General features: G+C 43.2%; 1 protein-coding gene and 1 pseudogene across 1 annotated transcript; both read right to left on the reverse strand.

The window, feature by feature from the left end:
• Positions 1-335: 335 nt before the first annotated feature.
• LOC148164253 (olfactory receptor 2V2-like) lies at positions 336-1271 on the reverse strand. Its single transcript, XM_088023585.1, has one exon. The coding sequence runs from the start codon at positions 1269-1271 to the stop codon at positions 336-338; it is 936 nt and encodes a 311-aa protein (XP_087879711.1).
• A 10598-nt stretch (positions 1272-11869) lies between these two features.
• LOC148164254 (olfactory receptor 2M5-like) lies at positions 11870-12774 on the reverse strand (annotated as a pseudogene).
• Positions 12775-21991: the final 9217 nt, after the last annotated feature.

Below are 21991 nucleotides of genomic sequence, written 5' to 3' on the forward strand. Positions count from 1 at the left end.
AAGCTCAGGGCTTCCTCTAATTGTAGAAATCATTCCAGTTTTAAACAATAAGTGATAATGATCCCATTGTCTTACTTCTACACAGTGCTTGGGTTTACAAAGTCCTACATTCCAAGGTAATACATTTTACAAATGAACTAGCTCAGAAAATATTTGGTAAAAAAAAAAAAAAAAGCTGGTTTTTCACTAGACACAGAGAGGGTTAGGGTTTAAAAAGACATCTCCAGGCCTGCAGGTGTTATGATCATCACTATTAATGAGGAATTAGAGCCTCACCTAGAGCTTATTTACTCAAATTCACAGAATCAAGGGATGGCACAGGGTGTTCTGGTCCTTCAGTGCTGGCTGCCAATCCTGCAATGGTCCAACGCCTTTCTCAGGGCCCCCATCACCTCCTGGTTTCTCAAGCTATAAATAAGGGGGCTGAGCATAGGAGTAAGGATGGTGTAGAAGATAGAGATCACCTTGTCATGGCTAGGGGCCCGGTAGCGCCGGGGCCTCAGGTAGATGAACATGGCTGCCCCATAGAAGAGGAAGACAGGTGTCAGATGGGAGGAAGAGATGGCCAGGGCCTTTTTGCCAGCCTGAGCAGAACATGCACTCTGGATATGAGCATAGGAGGCCACAATGATGGAGAAGGGAAGAAACAGCATGAAGATACAGCAAGCATATATAACGTTGTCAAAAATGGATGTGTCTATACAGGCCAGTTTCAACAAGGATAGCATCTCACAAAAGAAGTGGTTCACTTCCCTCAAGCCACAGTAGGGAAAGGTCATTACTACCACCATCTGGATCACACCATCTATTATCCCAAAGGCCCAAGAGCTCCCGACAATCTGGAGGCAGACCCTCTGACTCATGAGGACAGGATAGTGAAGTGGGTGGCTAATGGCCACATAGCGGTCATAAGCCATGAGTCCCAGCAAGAGCCCCTCAGATCCCACAAGACAAACAAATTGGCCAATTTGTATGCCACAACCCACAAAGGAGATGGACTTCTTGCCAGACATGAAGTTTACCACCATCTTTGGCACAGTGGTACAAACCAACATGAGGTCCGTGAGAGAGAGCTGACTGAGGAAAAAGTACATGGGTATGTGAAGTCGAGAAACTCTGTAGATGAGGAAGAGGAGGAGAACATTCCCACAGAGGGCCACTGTGAAGACCACCAGAACGACAGAGAAAAGGACAAGGTCAGTTGGACTGCGAGAAAAAATGCCCAAGAAGATGAAGTCATCTGCGGTTGATTGATTCAACCATATCTCCATGTCTTAGTTGATGTTCCTGGTCACCTGTGAGTGTGAACAATAAATATTGGATTGACTGACATTTCTTTATTACCTCTGCATTCTACATCTTCAGCCAGCTGTTTTGTTTGTAACTCGTGAGACCTCAACAACATAAACTTTGGGACATAGAAGGGACACTCCTTTGTATTCCCATCTGACAGCAATAGAAGTCATACTAGCTTGTAGAATGGACCAACTATCTATTTGTGTAAATCCTTACCGGGAAGTTTATCATAGGACCCCTCTGCAAGTAGAGTTTTGGTTTTATTATAGGATATTGAGTCTTTTATGATATCACACAGATTTGGTAAACTATGTTAAACATAAAGCATATATTTCTCCAAACTCATCTTGTCAAATGTTGTTGTCTTTTAGGACTCAGCACAAACCTGCTTCTGCCATTGAAGGGGTCCCAAGTAACCCCCATACCAGGTGATCTTTTCTCCTCTGGTTTTCTACATCACATTTCTTTGCCCTGAGAATGTGCTCCTTGGCTTGCTGTTACGGTTCATGGGAGCCTTCCAACTGGTTTCCCTTGCCTCTCTACCCAGCAGCTGGAGAGTTAAACCGTCTGAAATGCAAGTCAGATGATGTCACTCTTGGGCTCAAGACAGGCCATTGGCTCCCAACACAGATCCAGGCCAAACACTTGCAAGGCCCCCAAGTCCTATACAACCCACCCCCATGGATGCTCTTCCCACACTCAATACTGCAAGCTGGGCTCTGACTCTTGTCCCCTTACTCAGGGTGTTTCTGCTACCAGAACCTCCTTATTCTTTCCTGGCTCAAGCCGGACACACTCTTACCCTAGGACATTTACTTTCCCTTTTCTGTTCTTTCTTTTTTAAAAGAATTTTTTTATTTGACAGAGAGAAAGAAAGAAAGATCATAATTAGGCAGACAGGCAGGCAGAGGGAGAGGGAGAGGGAGAAGCAGGCTCCCTGCTAAGCAGGGAGCCTGGTGCGGGGCTTGATCCCAGGATGCTGGGATCATGACATGAGTGAGCCAAAGGCGGGCACTTAACTGACTGAGACACACAGGCGCCCCTACCTTCCCTTTTCATGGAATGTTTCTCTTCCAGCTAACTTCATGGCTCACCCTCACTTCAGTTCTATAATAAGTGTCATTGAGAACTTCTCTGCAAAGCCTCCAATGTTCCTATCTATGTGTGTGTTGACTTAATCAAATAATAGGATTAAGTAACAGGCAGTTGCAACCTCCAAGTTTTGAGAGCAGAAAGCCTGGATTCTTTCATTGCAGACGCTTTTGTTCTTGACCTGAATATACTACGAATTCGTGGCTGGATTCTTTCCTGTGAGGGACAGTGAATATCTTCAGGTACTTATAAATGACAAAGATGTTCTCCAAAAATGGGTGAGAGTAGTACCTAGGATACATTTGTGAGGAGTGTATTCACCTCTACTTCACTTCCCTGCAAAGAGGAAATGCAAAGACCCCACAGGACAGTTTTCTGATTTACCAATGAAACCTATATTCCTGATGTCACTTTTGCTCATGGCAGGATAACTGGCTCCTAGAAGAGTGCCTGGCATACATTATGTCCTTAATAAATATTGTTCAATGATTATTGTAAAGTGCAAACGACTAAAGAAACTATCCTAGCATCTCTCATGCTCATTTTTTGCTCTCTAAATTTATTTCTCTCTGTATAGTTAATGGCTTCATTGTGTTCCTAGAAAAAACACCATGAAAGAATTCACCTTGTCTCTACAATATTATTTTGGGGACAAGGTGACTCCTTGTTGCCTTTTAGCCCAACATGCAGAGATGACAGATGATAGAAAGATGATAGATAGACGATAGATAGATTATAGGTAAGTAGATAGATAGATGATAGAAGATATATATAGGCAAACAGAATGATCACACGTTAGACTTTGGATATCTCAATACAGAAGAAACTTGTAGTCCTCAACAGATTGCCCCCAATGACCCACATCGATGATACTTCTTCCAAACCCAGCAAACCAAGGAAGGAAGAGTGAAACACAAGAATCAAAATGACAGAAGCAGGAGAAATAGTGAAAGGAAAGACTCTTGCCCTCTTCCCCATGGTGGGTCCCTAAGCCCTGTCAGGCCTGAGCTAGGCAGAGGTGATCAGATAGGTTCTGAATTAAGTGGAAGATTTAAGTCGTGACTTGCATAAGGCTGGATCATAGCCTACTGAAAGCCAGTCTTGATTATTAGCTAAGTAGGGTGGGACTTACACCCAAAGCTGACCAGACAGCTCTGCAATCAACCTGATATCCATCAAGCGGTGGGCAAGAAGATTCCAGGTATGGAGGTGGTCCTAGCTTAAAGTAAAGCTCTTTTTTTTTTGTAACCAATCAAGTTTCATCCAATCACTATGTGTTTCCGATAAATGGTAATATAACAGATTTTACATGACAAATACAATTGCAAATTTTACAGACAATAGTCTAAAGGGACTTACACAGGCTGAAGTGGATGTGTGTCAAATCTGTGGGAGGTGAGAATAATAACAATGAACTTTAGATGAGCTTTATAGAATGAATTAAGTTTCAACAGGAAATACAAAGCTGGCAAAGTAAGTTCCAATGGAACAATAACTTGAACGAGAATGTGGAGGTGGTAATTCTTCAGTTAAATATTGGAACCAGAGAGATTACTGGGTATAAGATTAAGTAGAAAAGGAAGCTGGAACAGAAGAGTGTAAGATGGCTATAGGGAGTTTCTTCAAAAGCCAGGTTGCTGTGCCTGGAACGTTTGGCAGAAAACCTATTTTTTCTGGGTGCCTCTGTCTCCATCTCCCTGTGTCTTCTAACATCGCCCATCAATCCCCCTTCTCTTAGCCCTCTGATCCATTCTCTCTTCTCTGTGCATCAGTCTCCAACTGAAGCCCCAAGAGCTTTGTATGGCAGGTAAAACATTTGTTTTACTATTGTGAAAATAAAATGAAAACCGGTCAAATAAAACTGAAGACTCAAAACAAAAGATAAATTGGGCATTTTGCCCACTGGTTTCCAATGAATTGGTCATTTTAAAAAGTGACCTGCTTCCATGATATAAGGCCAAAAACAGAGCAACTGTAAAATCTTCATCCAACCTGGGATACTCTTCAGATGGCGAGAGAGTGCTGTCCAGGATTACACTGGGAAGACCGGCATAATATCTGTAGACCACAGGGCTATCCACAGTAAAATGTGAAAGGCACTGAGTTTAGAGAAATGTCTGACAGTTTTGGGATGACAACCATTTCCCTGCCACCATCTGACTCTTCTGAATGTGGGTACTCTTCTTTCCCTCCACTGGGTTTTAATGCCCATAAGGCTAGATTGTATTAAGTCCCCACCATTGATTCAAGTACAGTGTCTCACCTAGTGTGCTGTATCGTGGGCCTTCAGTAGATATAGAGTGACTTCATGGGACAGGTAAAGAACAAGTGTGGATTGCATGGTATAGAGGCAGACTACTGGGACAGTCACAGATGGAGACCCTGTGAGGGTCCTTAGAGTTACTGGGGAAGTACGGAATGTGTCTGCAGTTGGAGGTAGAGCACCAAGAGCAGCTTCCTGCCCTTGACAAGGTTTTCTCACACTATCCCAACTGGCCCCTCTCTGGTCCTGTCCCCAAACTCCCTGATTGGGTTTCTTTAATTGTAAGCTTGGGACCTACTCTTCCAGAGCTGGAGTGTGTGGACTTCCCTGGGAGTCAACAGCTTCACCCTCCTTGCCCAGGTTTAGTGTTAAGTACCTGCATTGGCAGTGGGAGACAGAGGCGAATCTGGGCCTCTGTGGAGGCCCACAATCTGGGCAGTTTGTGGAAGGTGGATTGGTGTCTGTGGGTGGGCTGGGATGCACAGGTGCTGGTTCTGTGCCCACCACCATCTCATCTCTTTAAGTCTCCTTTCTTTCATTCCACTTTTACTGAGAAGAGGCTGTTGTCTGTTTGAGCCTTACTGTTTGAGCTAGAGAGCCACAGGAGGGCTGAGAGTGATAAGGGCTTTGATAGCCTGGTTGAGAGGTGAGTGAGGGGCTGAGGAAGGACAGATTTGGAAGGTTATTCCTTCTCTCCTCTGACCCAGTAAGTACAAACTCAGGGAAGGACAATGAAATTATGTTGGTGTTAGAAGTTCCTCCACAGGATATCTGCTGGTTTTTTTCTTCCAGGGAACCCATTTAAAGGTGAGTGAGGGTCTTTTCCATATCACCTCCTTACCTCTTCCTTGCAGTTTCTATTATTGATTTCAGGTCATTCCTCCACTCCTATTTGTTTATCAGTATTTCATCTTCCTCTTATTGTCTGTCCCCTTCAGTTTTTTTGGGGGGGGAGGATAAAGGGCTTGAGCATGTTCTTTCTAGTGTTATGTCTTCTAAAACAGAGAGACAACAGATGAGTGGGAAGAGGTGCAGGTGAAGGAGAGACCGAAGGGCTGATATAGGACATAGAGTTAACTTGTCCCTAAAATTATACTGTAGAGTCAAAGTCTCCTTTTGTGCTGTCACTTTGAGGGAAAAAAATGAAGCCATTAACTAAACATCCCTGAAATAAATGAAGTTAGAGAGCATGAACTGAATATGTGAGATGCTAGAGTAGTTTCTTGAGTTTTTGCATATTATAGTTAATCTTTCAACAAAATTTGCTGAGAACATACTCTGTGCCAGTACTATTCTAGGAGATGAGGATCCCCACATGAGCAAAAGTGGCATCAGGAATATAGGTTCTAGCTGGGAAAGCAGAAAACAAATCCATGCAAATTAAATGTAGAATGCCTGATGGTGTTGAGTGTTCTGAGAAGCAAAAGGGCAGGGAAGAAATGGAGAGGGAAAGGGATTTCAATTCCAAATAGGTGTTGGGTAAAGCCTGGTTGAGTAAGTGAGGCGAAGCTGAAGGAACAGTGTTGAGTGTATCTGGGAAGAGTCTTCCATGAGGAAGTTAGAGCATGTACCAATTCCTCCTGAAATGCAGGGAGGCCAGTGACACCAGAATAGAGGAAATTCCAGGGAAAGCAGAAGAAAAGGAGGTTTGGGTGATGATGGAGGGCTAGCTAGATGAGTCTTCCTTTACTCTTGAAACTTATTTCTCTTCTATTTTGCAGAAACAACTTCACTCTAGTGCTTTGTACAAATAGATTAAAGTGGGAGCAAGGAGAGAAGGAGGAGGCAAATCCAGTTAAGGCCCATTGCCATCATCCAGGGGAGCAACAGTGAGAGTGTAGCCAGCTGGGACCTGCAGGAATGAGATGTGGCCAGGAGTGAATACATTCTTCAGGAAGAGTCAGCAGGGGTTCTAATGTGTGTGAGAAGAGAGGAATCAAGGATACACCATGTGTTGTTGTTCTGGGCAACGGACGGACTTGCCATTAATTGAGCTGGGAAGAGAGGGAAACAGTTGTTTCCACATGGGAGACCAAGTGTTCTGTCTGGTCATTTTAGATAGGTAAAGCCCATTGGACAAACAAGTGGAGGTGTTGAGTATAAGTAGAAATAAGAATCAGAGTTCAGAGGAGTTGTCCAAGAAGAGAGGGAAATGTCATTTTTCACCTGTGTAGGATTGTATTACAAGAGTTGGGAGGAAGGAATGGTGTGGAATGCATCTCTTTGTAGGTGCACGTGACTGAGTGCCTCTGCACACTGTTAGTAAGGCTGGTTGTCCTCAGCACAGGAGGAAGAACTTTTTTAAAAAAATATATTTTATTTATTTATTTGACAGAGAGAGATAGTGAGAGAAGGAACACAAGCAGGGGGAGTGGGAGAGGGAGAAACAGGTTTCCCATGGAGCAAGGGAGCCTGATGCAGGGCTCGATCCCAGGTATTTGTCTTTCTCTGCTTGACTTATTTTACTTGGCATAACACTTTCTAATTCCATTCACATCTTTGCAAGTGGCAAGATGTCATTCTTTTTGACGGCTATTATTGCAGTGTATTTAAATAACACCTCTTCTTTATCCATTCATCTGTCGATGGACATCTGGTCTGTTTCCATAATTTCGCTAATGTGGACATTGCTGCTATAAACTTTGGGGTGCATTTGCCCCCTTTGACTCACTTTGCTTGGGTCCTTTAGATAAATACCTAGAAGTGCAATTGCTGGGTCATAGGATAGTTCTATTTTTAACTTTTTAATGAACCTCCATAATGTTCTCCAGAATGGTTGTACAAGCTTGCATTCATACCAATAGAGTAAGAGGGTTCTTTCTCCACATCCTTGCCAACATCTGTTGTTTGCTCAGGTGACAATTTTAACCATTCTGACCATTGTAAGGTGGTGTCTCATTGTGGTTTTGATGTATTTCCCTGACACCGAGTGATGCTGAGCATTTTTTCGTGTGTCTGTTGGCCATTTGGATGAATTCTTTGGAGAAATGTCTGTTCATGTCTTCTGCCCATTTATTGACTGGTTACTTTGCTATTAGGCTGTTGAGTTTGATAAGTTCTTTACAGATGTTGGATACTGGCCCTTTATTTGATATATCATTTGCAAATATCTTCTCCCATTCCCTAGATTGCCTTTCAGTTTTGTTGACAATTTCCTTTGCTGTGCAAAACATTTTATCCTGATGAAGTCCCAATAGTTCATTTCCCCCCCCCCCCTTGCTTTGGAGACGTGTCTGGCAAGAATTTGGGGAGCTTCAGTTTCTTACATCAGTGTTTCATAGTTTTCAGAGTACAGGTCTTTCCCCTGTTTATTTAATTTTATTCATAGGTATCTTATTGTTTTTGGTAAAATTGTAAGTGGACTTTATTTCTCCTCCTGCTGCTTTATTATTAGTGTAGAGAAATAGATCTCTGTATGTTGAGTTTGTATACTGTGACTTTACTGAATTCATGTGTTAGTTCTAGCAGTTTTTGGTGGTCTTTTGGGTTTTTACATAGAGTATCACGTCATCTGTAAATATTGACAATTTTGCTTCTTCCTTGCCTTTTATTTCTTTTTGTTGTCTGGTTGCTGTGGCTAGGACTTCCAGGTGTATTTGAATAGTTGTGGTGATTGTGAACATCCCTGTCTTGTTCCTGACCATAAAGGAAAGGGTCTTAGTTTTCATCCTTAAGGAATGATATTTACTGTGGGTTTTTCATATATTGCCTTGATTATGTTGTGGTATGTTCCCTCAAACCCTACTCTGTTGAGGTTTTTGTTCATGAATGGGTGTGGCTCTTTGTCAAATCTTTTCTGCATCTATTGATGAGATTTTATGGTTCTTATTTTTTTTTAAAAAATTAATGTGATGTATCACATTTATTGATTTGTGAATACTGAACCATCGTGGTAACTCAGGAATAAATCCAACCTGATAGTGGTGAATAATTTTTTTAATGTATTGTTGGATTTGGTGTGATAGTATTTTATTGAGGAAATTTCCTCTAGGTTCATCAGTTATATTGGCCTGCAGTTATCTTGGGTAGCCGTGTTTTTATCTGCATAAATATAAATAAATAATAAATCTTAAAAAAATAAAAATTAAAAAAATAGTTTATTTATTCATTCATTCATTTGAGAAAGAGAGAGACAAAGAGAGCTAGTGAACAGGAGCAGGGGTGAGGGGAAAGTCAGAGGGAGAATCAGGTTCCCCACTCAATGACCCCAGTACCCTGGGGTCATGACATGAGCCAAAGGCAGTCATCTGCAGAGTCCCTCTTTGCCTGCTGTGGGCAGTGTTTGGGACCTGGCTTGAATGTGGTGAGTTTTAACCTGGTGTGCTTTACTCTGCTTGTGAAATGAGACTTGTCACCACTTCCACCAGAACTGAGGCCGTGCCGAACTCTCTGGTTGGGAGACGTGGTGTGAGTAGTTGTTTGTGCTGGTGTTCTAAGTGAGGTGCCTGCTGTGCTGGGACGGAGGCAAGCATGCGTGAGAAGTGCAGTCCCACTGGAGCACAGGGTGTTAAGGCTTGGTGTAGGCCAGTTACGCAGCCAGTGTTGGCAGTGCGCTGCTTCCCACAGGTGGTTCTGTGCTTTACTGAGGGGCAAGGGTGGGAAATGAACCTGAGAAGCTCCTTTTTTTCCTGGAAAGGCAGCTCTGTGAATACTGCTTCTCAGGGATGCACTCGGAGAAGTGTAATCTCCTCCCTGTATGCCCCAGGAATTCTTCCGATCACTGTCCCTGGGATGTTTTCCTGCTTTATCTCCGGGAGCAGTGCAATAACCCCCAGGCTTTATCCCACCCAAGTTCAGTGATCTTCAAAACTCCAGTCTTTAAACCCTGCTGATTGCAAGAGTAAAAAATTCAGCCGCTCTTATTTTCCAAGCCAATGGCCTTGAGGATATAGTCCCTTGTAGGTTTCCTTTTCCCTGTTTCTCTCTCTCTCTCTCCCTTCTTTGCAATCACAGCTCCCTCCTCTGCAGAGCACCTGTAATCTGTTTCTCCCCTATACCAAGTATTCCTATCTTCTTCAATTTGGCCTCTTCTCTCTCTTTAGTTTTGGAGTTTGTTCTGTCAGTCTTCAGGTCAATTTCTGAGCTATTTGGGATGATTTGATAAATATCTAGCTACGTTCAAGGGATGTGGCAAGTCTCGGGTCCTCCTACTTTGCTACCATCTCCCCCCACCCAATTCATCATTTTTTCTCTTTTCTGATCATGCCCAAAGTTGCTATTTTGGTTTCGGCATCTGGGTGGCTCAGTTGGATAAGAATCTGACTTCGGTTCAGGTCATGATCTTAGGATTCTTGGTTTGAGTCCCACATCAGACCCTGTGCTCAGCAGAAAGTCTGCTTGAAATTCTCTCCCCCTCCTTCTGCCTCTCCCTCTGCCTTGCCTGTGTCCCTCTCTCTGTGCCTCCCCCCAGTTGGGCTCTCACTAATAAATAATTATGTATGTTTAAAATTGCTATTCGGGGGGAATTTTGTATGACATGTCCTTTAAACACAAAAACTGAGTTGTTGAATTTTTAAACATTAGTAGATAATTATACTGTTATATTACATTTTATTTGTTTATTATTTTATAATACTATATTTTTGTGAGAAAAAGAGGAGAGCAGGAGCAGGGCTGGGCAGAGGGAGAAGCAGACTCCCTACTGAACAGGGAGCCCGAGGGGGACTCCATCCCAGGATCCTGGGATAACGACCCGAGCAGAAGTCAGACGCTTAACGGAGTGAACGACCCAGGTGCCCACACATGCATTTTAATAAAAGGAGCTAACAAAGAGCTCAGAGTGCCAAATGTGTTAAATGTAATTTCTAATTTTATCCCTCCTAAAACCTTGTGAACTAACAAAATCTTCAGCTCCAGTAAGGCAGAAAATTCTGTGGGCTTGACCTTCAAATTATATCCAAAACCTGTCGTCAACTTCTGCCACCTCCTTTATTTCTACCCTCATCCAAGTGCCATGATTTCTTATCTGACTTATTATATGAGCATCACTACGGACCTTACACAAAAGGCACAGTGATTCCTTGAAGCCTTAAGGCAGATCATATTTCCCCTCTGCTCAAAGTCCTACCATTTTACACTGACCTACTAAGCCCTAGGCAATGTGGGCCCTATTCCCTCTGGTCAACGCTCTTTAGCTTTATCCCTGGCTCTCTCTGCTCAAGAATACTGTTTCATCTGCCTGGAACACTTTATATCTGTGGCCGGACTCTCCCAAGACTTACCATGGCCTCTCCCTCACCATTTTTTGTGCACACCCACGGACTCTTAGGAAGTGAATGCAGGTCTCTTGAGAGCAGTGTGAGTGAGTGATGGGGGGAAGATGGTTTGTCCAGTTCAGGAAGATCTTTGCAGAAGACATGGATCAAGAGATTATTTCCCAAATCCCTCCAGAGCCCCTGTGATGGAAACTATAGAAACCAGTTCCTGGCAGAGTCTTCTCACACCTCACTCTTGTTCCACATTTAGTCTCAATGATCAAGAATCAATCTGATCACAAAATTCCCTCTTTGCATGGAGAGACATGTTTGTATCCTCTATACTTTCTGCAGTGTGCCGCTGTCAGCATAAGTGGTAGACAAAATGTTCCAGCCATTTTTCTTTGAGATTTTATACTCTATTACTTGTACATAAAGCACGATTGCAAGAAGGCACAGAAATCTTTATGTTGCTGAATAACATAAGATACATGGAAATGGAGTTTGTATTCCAGTAGTTAGTAAGTAATTACTGCCAGAAATGTTGGACTTACTTTACTGGTAGCTATGATGGTATAGATAATAAATGGAAGTTTAGAGAGAGAAATAACCTTGCCCAAGGTAGCACAGCTCCTCTATGCTAGATTCTAGCATCATTACCACATTTCAGTGCACAAATGGGTTCTGAATGGGTTCCCCTCCTCACTCACTTTAAACATGCAACTCAGAATAAAGACTTCCCCTACCAACCCTAAGGAGAATTTAACTATTGCATGTGGGCCTTCAAACCATGGAAATTTTGGTGCTCAATGTGGGGAAAGATTCACTATGTAGCTGGTCATGTACCATCTTTTACCCTGCCATCTTCCGTCCAAATGGTTTTCTGATTACTCAGCTCACAGGCTTGCCCCAACCAGCCAGAGAGGCCCAATGAGTACAGAAGGAGAAGAGGAGCCACAAGAAAACCTGAGTTTGCAGAGGAAGGGGCAGACCAAGACAGGAAGCTTCAGAAGGGCAAGTATGCCTACACTCCCCATCTCTCCAGCACCTTCTTCAGGGCCCTGGTTACCTCCCTGTTCCTCAGGCTGTAAATGAGTGGGTTGAACATTGGAGTGAGGATGGTGTAGAAGATGGAGGTGCCTTGGTCTCCCACTGGTGTCCTACTGGAGGCCCGCTGCATGTAGCTAAACAAGGTTCCTCCATGGTATAGGCCCACCACAGCCAAGTGGGTGGAGCAAGTGGTCAGAGCCTTCTGTTTCCCCTCTATGGAGGGCATCGTAATGACAGCTGTGAGGATCCGGGTATAGGAAGCCACAGTGACCACAAGGGGCAGCAGCAGCATGACCACACAGCAAGCATAGATGAGATCCTCAAAGAGTGAAGTGTCAGCACAGGAGAGACGCAGCAGGGCAGGGACCTCACAGAAGAAGTGATCCACTTCCAGAGAGCCACAGTAGGGGAAACTAAAGACACCCCAGCCATCCAGGATGCCAGGGCCAGGAGAGTGCAAGCCTTCCAGTTAATGAGCAAAGGGTACCGCAGGGGGTGGCAGACTGCCACATACCGGTCATAGGCCATGACTGCCAAGAGGAAGCACTCTGCTCCTGTTACCATGACCACTAGGAAGATCTGAGTGGCACAGGCATCCCAAGAGATGGATTTACGGCCTGACAGAAGATTGACTGCCATCTTGGGCACCACTGTGCTCATCATGATCATGTCCATGATGGAGAGCTGACTCAGGAAAAAGTACATCGGGGTGTGCAGGTGCCTGTTGGCCTGGATGAGCAGGAGGAAGAGGATGTTGCCAAGTAAGACTACAGCAGAGGCCAAAAGGACAAGGGAAAAAAGGAATAAGTCATATGTTGAGTAGCTGAACAGGCCAAAAAAGATGAAATCTGATAAGGAGGTGTGGTTTCAGAGCTGCATGGCTGAGACCTTGAGAACAAACAAAGAAGCAAACAAATGAAACTACTAACCTGACATCTCCAAATACCCATCTCCTGTTTCTTCTAAATGACAGAGCCCAGCCCTCTGACATGGACCCACCCTTTCCTCCTGCAGTGACAATCCTATCTTTTTTCAGCTGCCCTCAGAAAGTTGCCAGTAAGACTTTGATCCTTACTTCGCTAAGACACCAGGGAGCCAGAGAATACAAGGGATAGAGAGAAGGGGGGTAAATGGAAGGTGAATAGCTGTAGAAGTAGGACAGAGATTTAAGAGGGGAGGTGAATTATTGAGGAACAAGAAAAAGAAAGGAGAGAAAGGGGGTGAGCGATGTAAGGACAAATGCAAATTTTATTTTTATTTATTTATTTATTTATTTGAGAGAGAGAGAATGAGAGAGAGAGAGCACATGAAAGGGGGGAGGGTCAGAGGGAGAAGCAGACTCCCTGACGAGAAGGGAGCCTGATGTGGGACTCGACCCAGGGACGCCGGGATCATGACCTGAGCTGAAGGCAGTCGCTAAACCAACTGAGCCACCCAGGAGCCCCAAATGCAAATTTTAAAAAAGAGAAGTGACACTCTCCTCCTTTCTCAGAGCATTTGCTTTAGAAAACTTATCATTGTAAGCTCCTTGTTGCTCCTAGGTGTTTAAACCTTTTAAAGGTTAAGTAAGCCTCTTGCCAGTGCTCTGACCCAGAAATGTCTTTCTCAAGGACTTGGGATCCATCTCTTGGAAATGTAATCATCAAGGAAGGTAGCGCCCTTATCTCCCAGGCTCTGTGGCAGAGGGGGACCCTAACTTCAACAGGCACTGAAGTCGCACTCTAAGTGGCAAAACTACCTCTTGCCATAAACTGTGAAAAGTTTTCTCCCCCCTTTGGATAAAGCCAATTAACTAAAGGAGATTGCCACCCCCATTACCTGGTGAATGATCTGAGTGTGACAAATGGTCCTGTCAAATCCTCTTACTTGAAGCCAAGTTCTTGTTTATCTCAAAAGCATATATGTAATGGGTTGTCACTGCCTGACTATAAAAAGTTGACATTCCTTCTGTTTTGCCGGCTCCCAGCAGGTAGAATGTGATGCACCTCACCCTTTGGTTTAATACTTGCTCAAAAATAAAACTGTTGGGTGCCTGGATGACTCTCAGTTCAGCATCCGCCTTTGGCTCAGGTCATGATCTCACTGTCCTGGGACCAAGCCCTGCATTAGGCTCCCTGCTCAGCCGGGAGTCTTCTCTCCCTCTCCCTCTGCCACTCCACTCCACTCCAGATGTGCTTTCACTAACACTCTCTCTCAAATAAATACATAAAATCTTTAAATAAATAAATAAAACTGTTTCCTCTCTCTGGTGACTTTGTGGAGAGGTTTTCTAAGTTAGGAGGAGATTTTGATTTTATTTGTTTCGTTTTTTTCATTCTTTTTTGTTTCTATTTAGATTTTAATGAAGTTTACCCAATGCAGGTACTGCAACAGAGCTAAATGTTGTTGCTAAATGCATCATGAGAATTCTCATGATGCCTCTCAGGACATATCTCAACCATTCACCACTCTACTACTTGGACAATAAAGTGGACTAATCCAGACTAGAGAGTGGATAAACGATGATAATTTTGCCCAAGAAAAGTAGGATTACCATCTGACTGGTCTCTGATGTCAAGAAACATTGTCTCTTGACAGCAAGGAGGTATATTTGTGTGCAGTCTGACTCTCTAGGTTGAAACCTGAAGTTGGACGAACTTCTCCCACTTCCTGGTCACTTTTAGTCTCTCAATTGTCAGGCCTTCCCTCACCCGCTTCAGACTTCCCAACCCCATTCAGCTCACCAGACTTCAGCCTCTGCTCCACCCCGTGAATCTCAGCAGAGACGGGCCAGACCCAAGAAGCATGCAAAGTTCTAATCCTCAGGACAATGTGTGAGCAAATGGTGGCCTGGGAAAGGCTCTTACACACACCTTGTCCCAACTCCAAGGCCCCAAAGATGAATTTATGGAGCTAACTGCCCAAGATATTCTCCTGTTTCTCATAAAACTGATGATGAGCTCATGCCCCAGGTTTATATCTTTATTGCAGAAAAGATGTCTCAGGGCACCCTACCCAGCTCATAATGAGCTGAGGGAATAGAAGCTCCACACCAAGGAAGAAGCAAAAATTAATGAGTTGAATTCAGGACAAAATTCACTCCCCATAGCCCTGATTCTGAAAAACACCCCAGATTGCACCTATCCCAGGGCACCCATGGGTTATCCCCTGACATATCCACCCACACTTCTCTCAGAGTCTTTACCCTTACCTACCCATGGGGCTGGGAGAGAACATGATCACCACAGAGGATAACAACTAAATATCTAAACTACCATCTGGGGGGCGCCTGGGGGGGCTCAGTCGTTAAGCATCTGCCTTCAGCTCAGGTCATGATCCCAGGGTCCTGGAATCGAGCCCCACATTGGGCTCCCTGCTAGACTGGAAGCCTGCTTCTCCCTCTCCCACTTCCCCTGCTTGTGTTCCTTCTCTTGCTGTGTCTCTCTCTGTCAAATAAATAAATAAAATCTTTAAAAAGATAAAAAATAAACTACAATCTGGGAGTTTCATCATGGAAGACAGGAAGTGGAGCCTGGCCAGTAATTTTGTGAAACTTGTACACAACTGATGTCTTATACTTTTTTGTACTCAATTATTATTTATTCCTCATTCAACAAATAATTACTGAGCACTGTGAAAATAAAAGAAGATCACCCAGATGAGTAAAGAAAAGGCTATTTATTCAAAGCTTGCTGTAGCAAGGCAGTCAGCCACTCAACTTGTGTTTTGGCTGAGTCTCGGTGGCAGATAGGGGAGTGGGAAAGCTTTAGAGTAGGAAAAAGAGAAGCTTCAGGTTTGCTCTGCTTGGGGGTGTTGGCATGGGGAAGCTGGAGGTAGGCTAACTGAAAGCAGGGGGATTGGTTTGGTGTCTGTATTTGGATTTCTCTGGCTTGTCCTAAATTGCAAGAAGGAAAAAGTATAGGAAAGCTGTCTGTTATTAACCAAAATTGTTAATTTGTGGACTATCGTTACAGAAATTATTGTTTAGCTTCCTAGATTGTTACTAAACTTAGCGATTCGACTTCTTCCAAGTTGGACTGGTGGCAACTGGCTTCCTGAACTGTTTATCATAAGTAAGGTGGTTGGTTTCTGGTCAGATTGCTGCAGTTTATGGGTCAGAGTTGTATTTTTGCACCATGATCCATCCATGGTCTGTCTGCTCTTTAGTCTCTCAGTCCCTATAAATGTGACTGACTGACTTCGCATCCTTGGAAGTAGGAACTTGGAATCAACATTATTGAGGAGTATCTAGTGGGTGGATATTTTGCCCTGGAAAAGCTTGAGAAGCATTGATAGGACGATTAGATGACCCCAGACTATTATCTCAATTAACACGGTGTTAAATGGTGCCCTTGGCTGTCTTTCAATTCTCCTCTATGTCTTCTGAGAGAGGAATCAGAGGAAAGAGCTCAGATTCATCCTTGAGATGAATCTCCCTGATGTGCTGTGCTGTCCATTTTACCCACTTTCCTTAGGCAATCAGTAAATGGCTTCTCAGCTACCTTGCTCTGCTTTGAGGTCTCAAGTTGGCATAGGGTTGTGTTGCTCATTTTCCGCTCACTCTTACTTCCAGTGGGGGAGGATCTGGCTCAAAGAGGTTGGCTCATTCAACATCGAGTTCATCTGATAGACCAACTCATAGGTGAAATCTAAACCCAAGAAGATGGAAGGAATTCCAGGCCTGCGCTGGGGACTAAACATCTGTGGCCTTTCTGTGCACTTTGAGAAAGTTTACAGCATCCCATCAAGGATGAGGTTGGCTTATGGGAGGCAAGATATAAAATGCCAGAGTTCACCAATTTTCTCTTTCCTTTTCAACCTTGTTATCACTTATATATCCCAGGAAAGTGTTCAGAATCATGCAAAATAATGCATCTCTCTGTGCTTTTCTCTCTCCCTTGGCTGTGAAACGGGCCTTCGTCTTTTCAAAATTAAGTTTTTATTCTTTCTTAGTTTTGCTCATCTTTCTACTTTTCTCTCCCAATTCTCTTAATATCTATTAAGTTATTAATATCAGTAGAACAGAAGATAGTTCTACACATCCCAATCATCACCAGTTGTCTTAATTTGGCATAGCTGGTGCTAATCATCTAGGCAAGTATTATATTTGAGAGGTGACCCAGAAAGTATGTAGAGAAAAGTGGGGAGTTACACATGAATGGTAAAGGCTGATACAGGGTCATTATTATGGACAAGTGGAGCTCAGTCCTGTGGAGTCTTCAGGGAGCATGCAGGACATGCTTGCAAGTTGTTCAGAGAGCCCAACTCAAGAGACACGTAAGCTGGGTCATTCCTCTACCAACAGCTGGGTGAAGAGGTTGTAGGCTGCACTCAAGCATATCAATACCCCAGCACCACTGGCTAACTCCACATCCTGTCCAGAGAAGGCATTCAGGCATGGAGTCAAGGAGTTTGTAGTAAGATTTGTTGTTGTACAAAGCAACCATGAATGCCTAGACCTAATGGGTGGGGCATTAAGAGCACGGCATACAACTCTGGACCTGAATCCGTTTTTTAAAAAAAGTTTTTCAATTTAAGTTAGCTAACATACCGTGTAACATTATTTTCGGATAACAATATAGGAATTCAAGAGGAAAAGGCAGTGGAAGAGTAGGGGACCCTATTCCAACTGCTTTCCAGAATTTAGCTGGATATTTACCAGACCACTCTGAACACCCATGAAATCAGCCTGAGGTGTAAGAAGATAGATCTGGATCTCTACAAACAGAACAACGCAGGCAGTTGGTTTCGAGGTATGAAGTGGGGAGTCATGATTCCGTGGGCACATACTGGAAGATAAACAGAAGGGGGAGAGAGCTGTGGGGATCCTGCACTGCTGGTGAGGGATAGACTCCCGGGCTGGGGACAGAGCTGGGGACCGGGCACAGACTCACAGACTAGTAGTGGCAGGGAAAGGACTTTAGGGCAGCGCCCCCGCCCGGACTGAAACCCGGAGCGGCGGGGCTGTGTGTATGAACTGGAGGTGGCTTGCATATTTAGAAGCACAATGGACGGAAGCATGCCCCGACCTGGAGGTGAAGACTGGGAGTGCAGCTGAGCGGACCACAACCCAGGAAACTGCAGTTTATAGACACAGACAGAAACGGAGTTCGTGCGGCCTGGAGAGCTCACTGAAGAACAGACTGCGATCTCTCCGCTCTGAGGGAGAGGGTTGGAAATGATCTCTTCTGCTTTGACTATCGGAAGAGAGGTGGAAAGCTGCCAGGAGAGCCGCCAGAAAAAAAAAAAAAAAAGCCCCCCAAAACAGTTTTCACTAAGCCCATTCCCCCCATACAGGGGGCAGAGCAACTCTGCCCAAACAGGGTTGCCTGAGTAATAATGTGGCAGGTCCCTTCCCTAGAAGACAGGCTGGGAGAACAAGAGGGCAACAACCCTAAGGTCCCTATAAAACAGGTGCAACTTGCTTGGGTTGGTCAATAAGTTGGAGTCTATACATTACTTCAACCACACTTCAACAGAATGACTAGGAGGAGGAACAACCAAAATAGGAAAGACTCAGAGATTGTGAATTCTGCCACAGATTTACAAAAGGATATAGATATAACCGAGGTGAAGAAGGTGGAATTCAGGCTAGCAATTGTGAAGACAATAGCTAGAATGGAGAAATCGATTAATGGCAACATAGAGTCTTTAAGGGCAGAATGAAAGCCGAACTGGCAGAAATTAAAAATGTTATCAATGAAATCCAATCTAATCTAGATAATCTAACAGGGTAAACGAAGCAGAATGAATTAGTAATCTAGAAGACCATTTAATAGACAAGAAGGAAAAAGAGGAGGCCAAGGGAAAACAAAGCAAAATCCATGAAAATAGAATCAGAGAAATAAGTGACACCATGAAAGGTTCCAATGTCAAAATTATTGGGATCCCTGAGGGGGTAGAGAGAGAGAGGACTAGAAGATATATTTGAGCAAATAGTAGCTGAGAACTTCCCTAATCTGGGGAATCACACAAACATTCATGTCCTAAAGGCAGAGAGGCCCCTCTCAAGATGAAGGAAAACAGGTCAACACCCCGGCATGTAATAGTAAAACGTACAAATCTTAGAACCAAGGAAACCATCTTAAAGGCAGTTAGGGGGAATAGATTCCTTCCGTATGGAGGGAGGACCATTAGAATAACGTCAGACCTATCCACAGAGACCTGACAAGCCAGAGAGACCTGGCAAGACATATTCAAGGTACTAAATGAGAAAAACATGCAGCCAAGAATACTTTATGCAGCAAGGCTGTCATTTAGAATGGATGGAGAGATGCAGAGCTTCCAAGACCGGCAGAAACTGAGAGATTTTCTGACCACCAAGCCGGTCCTGCAAGAACTATTAAGGGGGGGGTGTATAAAAGGAGAAAAACCCCAAGAGTGATCTACAACAGAAATTTACAGGGACAATCTATAAAAATAACGTCTTCACAGGCAACATGATGACAATTAATTTATATCTTGCTTTTTTTTAAGATTTTATTTATATATTTGACAGACAGAGAACGATAGTGAGAGCAGGAACACAAGCAGGGGGAGTGGGAGAAAGAGAAGCAGGCCTCCTGCCGAACAGAGAGACCAATATGGGACTAGATCCCAGGACGCTAGGATCATGACCTGAGCCAAAGGCAGACACTCAACGACTGAGCCACCCAGGCGCCCAATTCATATCTTTCAATAATCACTCTCAACGTGAATGGCCTAAATACTCCCATAAAATGGCACAGGGTTGCAGATTGAATAAAAAGAGAGGACCCATCCATATGCTGTCTACAAGAGACTCATTTGAACCTAAAGATACATCCGGACTGAAAGTGAAGGGATGGAGATCCATCTTCCATGCCAACGGACCTCAAAAGAAAGCTGGGGTAGAAATTCTTCGACAGATTTTAAACTAAAGTCTTTTATTAGAGACGCAGAAGGACACTATATCATTCTTCAAGGGTCTATCCAACAAGAAGATCTAACAATTGTAAATATCTATGCCCCCAACATGGGGGCAGTCATCTACATAAGCCAACTGTTAACAAAAATAATCATATTGATAACAATATGTTAATTATAGGAGATTTCAATACTCGACTCTCAGCAATAAACATATCATCTAAACAGAAAATCAACAAAGAAACAAGAGCTCTGAATGACACCCTGGATCAGATGGACCTTATAGGTATATACAGAACATTCCACCCTAAAACAACAGAATACTCATTCTTCTCTAGTGCACATGGAACTTTCTCCAGAATAGACAACATACTGGGTAAATCAGGTCTCAACCGATACCAAAAGATTGAGATTATTCCCAGCATCATCTCAGACCATAATGCTTTAAAACTGTATCTCAATCACAGGAAAAAATTCAAACACTTGGAAGCTAAAGACCACTCTGCTCAAGTATGTTTGGGTCAACCAGGAAATCAAAGAAGAACGTAAACAATTCATGGAAATCAATGAGAATGAAAACAAGTAAATAGCTATGCCCCTAACAGGGAGAGCCAGTTATATAAGGCAATTGATAACAAAAGCAAAGAAACACTTTGACAATACAATAATAGTGGGGGACATTAACACCCCCTTGACTGAAATGGACAGATCATTCTAAGGAAAAGATCAACAAGGAAATAAAGACTTTAAATGACACACTGGACCAAATGGACTTCACGTATTCAGAACATTCCATCCCAAAGCAACGGAATACATATTCTTCTCTAGTGCCCATGGAACATTCTCTGGAATAGATCACATCCTAGGTCCCAAATCAGGTCTCAACTGGTACCAAAAGATTGGGATCATTCCCTGCATATTTTCAGACCACAATGCTTTGAAACTAGAACTCAATCAAAGAGGCGTGTCAGAAAGAACTGAAATATATGGAGGTTAAAGAGCATCCTACTAAAGAATGAATGGGTCAACCAGGAAATTAAAGAAGAATTTTAAAAATTCAGGGAAACAAATGAAAATGAAAACAAAATTGTTGAAAATCTTTGGGATACAGCAAAGGCAGTCCTAAGAGGAAAGTATATAGCAATACAAGCCTTTCTCAAGAAACAAGAAAAGTCTCAAATACGCAACCTAACCCTAGACCTAAAGGAGCTGGGGAAAAAAGAGCAAATAAAGCCTAAACCCAACAGGAGAAGAGAAATAGTAAAGATCAGAGCAGAAATCAATGAAATAGAAAGCAAAAGAACAGTAGAACAGATCAACGAAAATAGGAGCTGGTTCTTTGAAAGAATTAACAAGACTGATAAACCCCTGGCCAGACTTATCAAAAAGAAAAGAGAAACGACCCAAATCAACAAAATCATGAATGAAAGAGGAGAGATCACAACCAACACCAAAGAAACACCAACAATTATAAGAACATATTATGAGCAACAACATGCCAGCGAATTAGATAATCTGGAAGAGATGGATGCATTCCTAGAGATGTATAAACTAGCAAAACTGAACCAGGAAGAAAGAGCAAACCTGAACAGACCTATAATCACTAAGGAAATTGAAGCAGTCATCAAAAATCTCCCAAAAACAACAGCCCACGGCCAGATGGCTTTCCAGGGGAACTCTACCAACCATTTAAAGAAGAATTAATACCTATTCTTCTGAAAGTGTTCCAAAAAAATAGAAATGGAAAGAAAACTTCCCAACTCGTTTTATGAGGCCACCATTACCTTGATCCCCAAACCAGACAAATACCCCATCAAACTGGAGAATTACAGACCAATATCCTTGATGAACATGGATCCAAAAATTCTCACCAAGACACTAGCCAATAGGATCCAACAGTACATTCAAAAATCCAGTGGGATTTATCCCTGGGCTGCAAAGTTGGTTCAACATCCACAAATCAATCAACGTGATACAATACATTAACAAAAGAAAGAACAAGAATCATAAGATCCTCTCAATAGATGCAGAAAAAGCATTTGACAAAGTACAGCATCCTTTCTTGATCAAAACTCTTCAGAGTATAGGGGAAAAGGGTACATACCTCAATATGATGATAAAAGCCATCTATGAAAAACACACAGTGAATATCATTCTCAATGGGGAAAAACTGAGAGCTTTCTCCCTAAGTTCAGGAATACGGCAGGGATGTCCACTATCACCACTGCTGTTC

The sequence above is a fragment of the Eumetopias jubatus genome, unplaced genomic scaffold (assembly GCF_037043125.1).
Source record: "Eumetopias jubatus isolate StellerSeaLion01/CBP00866 unplaced genomic scaffold, mEumJub1_p1.0 scaffold_5, whole genome shotgun sequence".
NCBI classification, from domain to species: Eukaryota; Metazoa; Chordata; class Mammalia; order Carnivora; family Otariidae; genus Eumetopias; species Eumetopias jubatus.

What these genes read in the sequence shown, in the direction of transcription:
- LOC148164253 (XM_088023585.1), bottom strand. Translation starts at nt 1,271, where the DNA reads ATGGAGATATGGTTGAATCAATCAACCGCAGATGACTTCATCTTCTTG.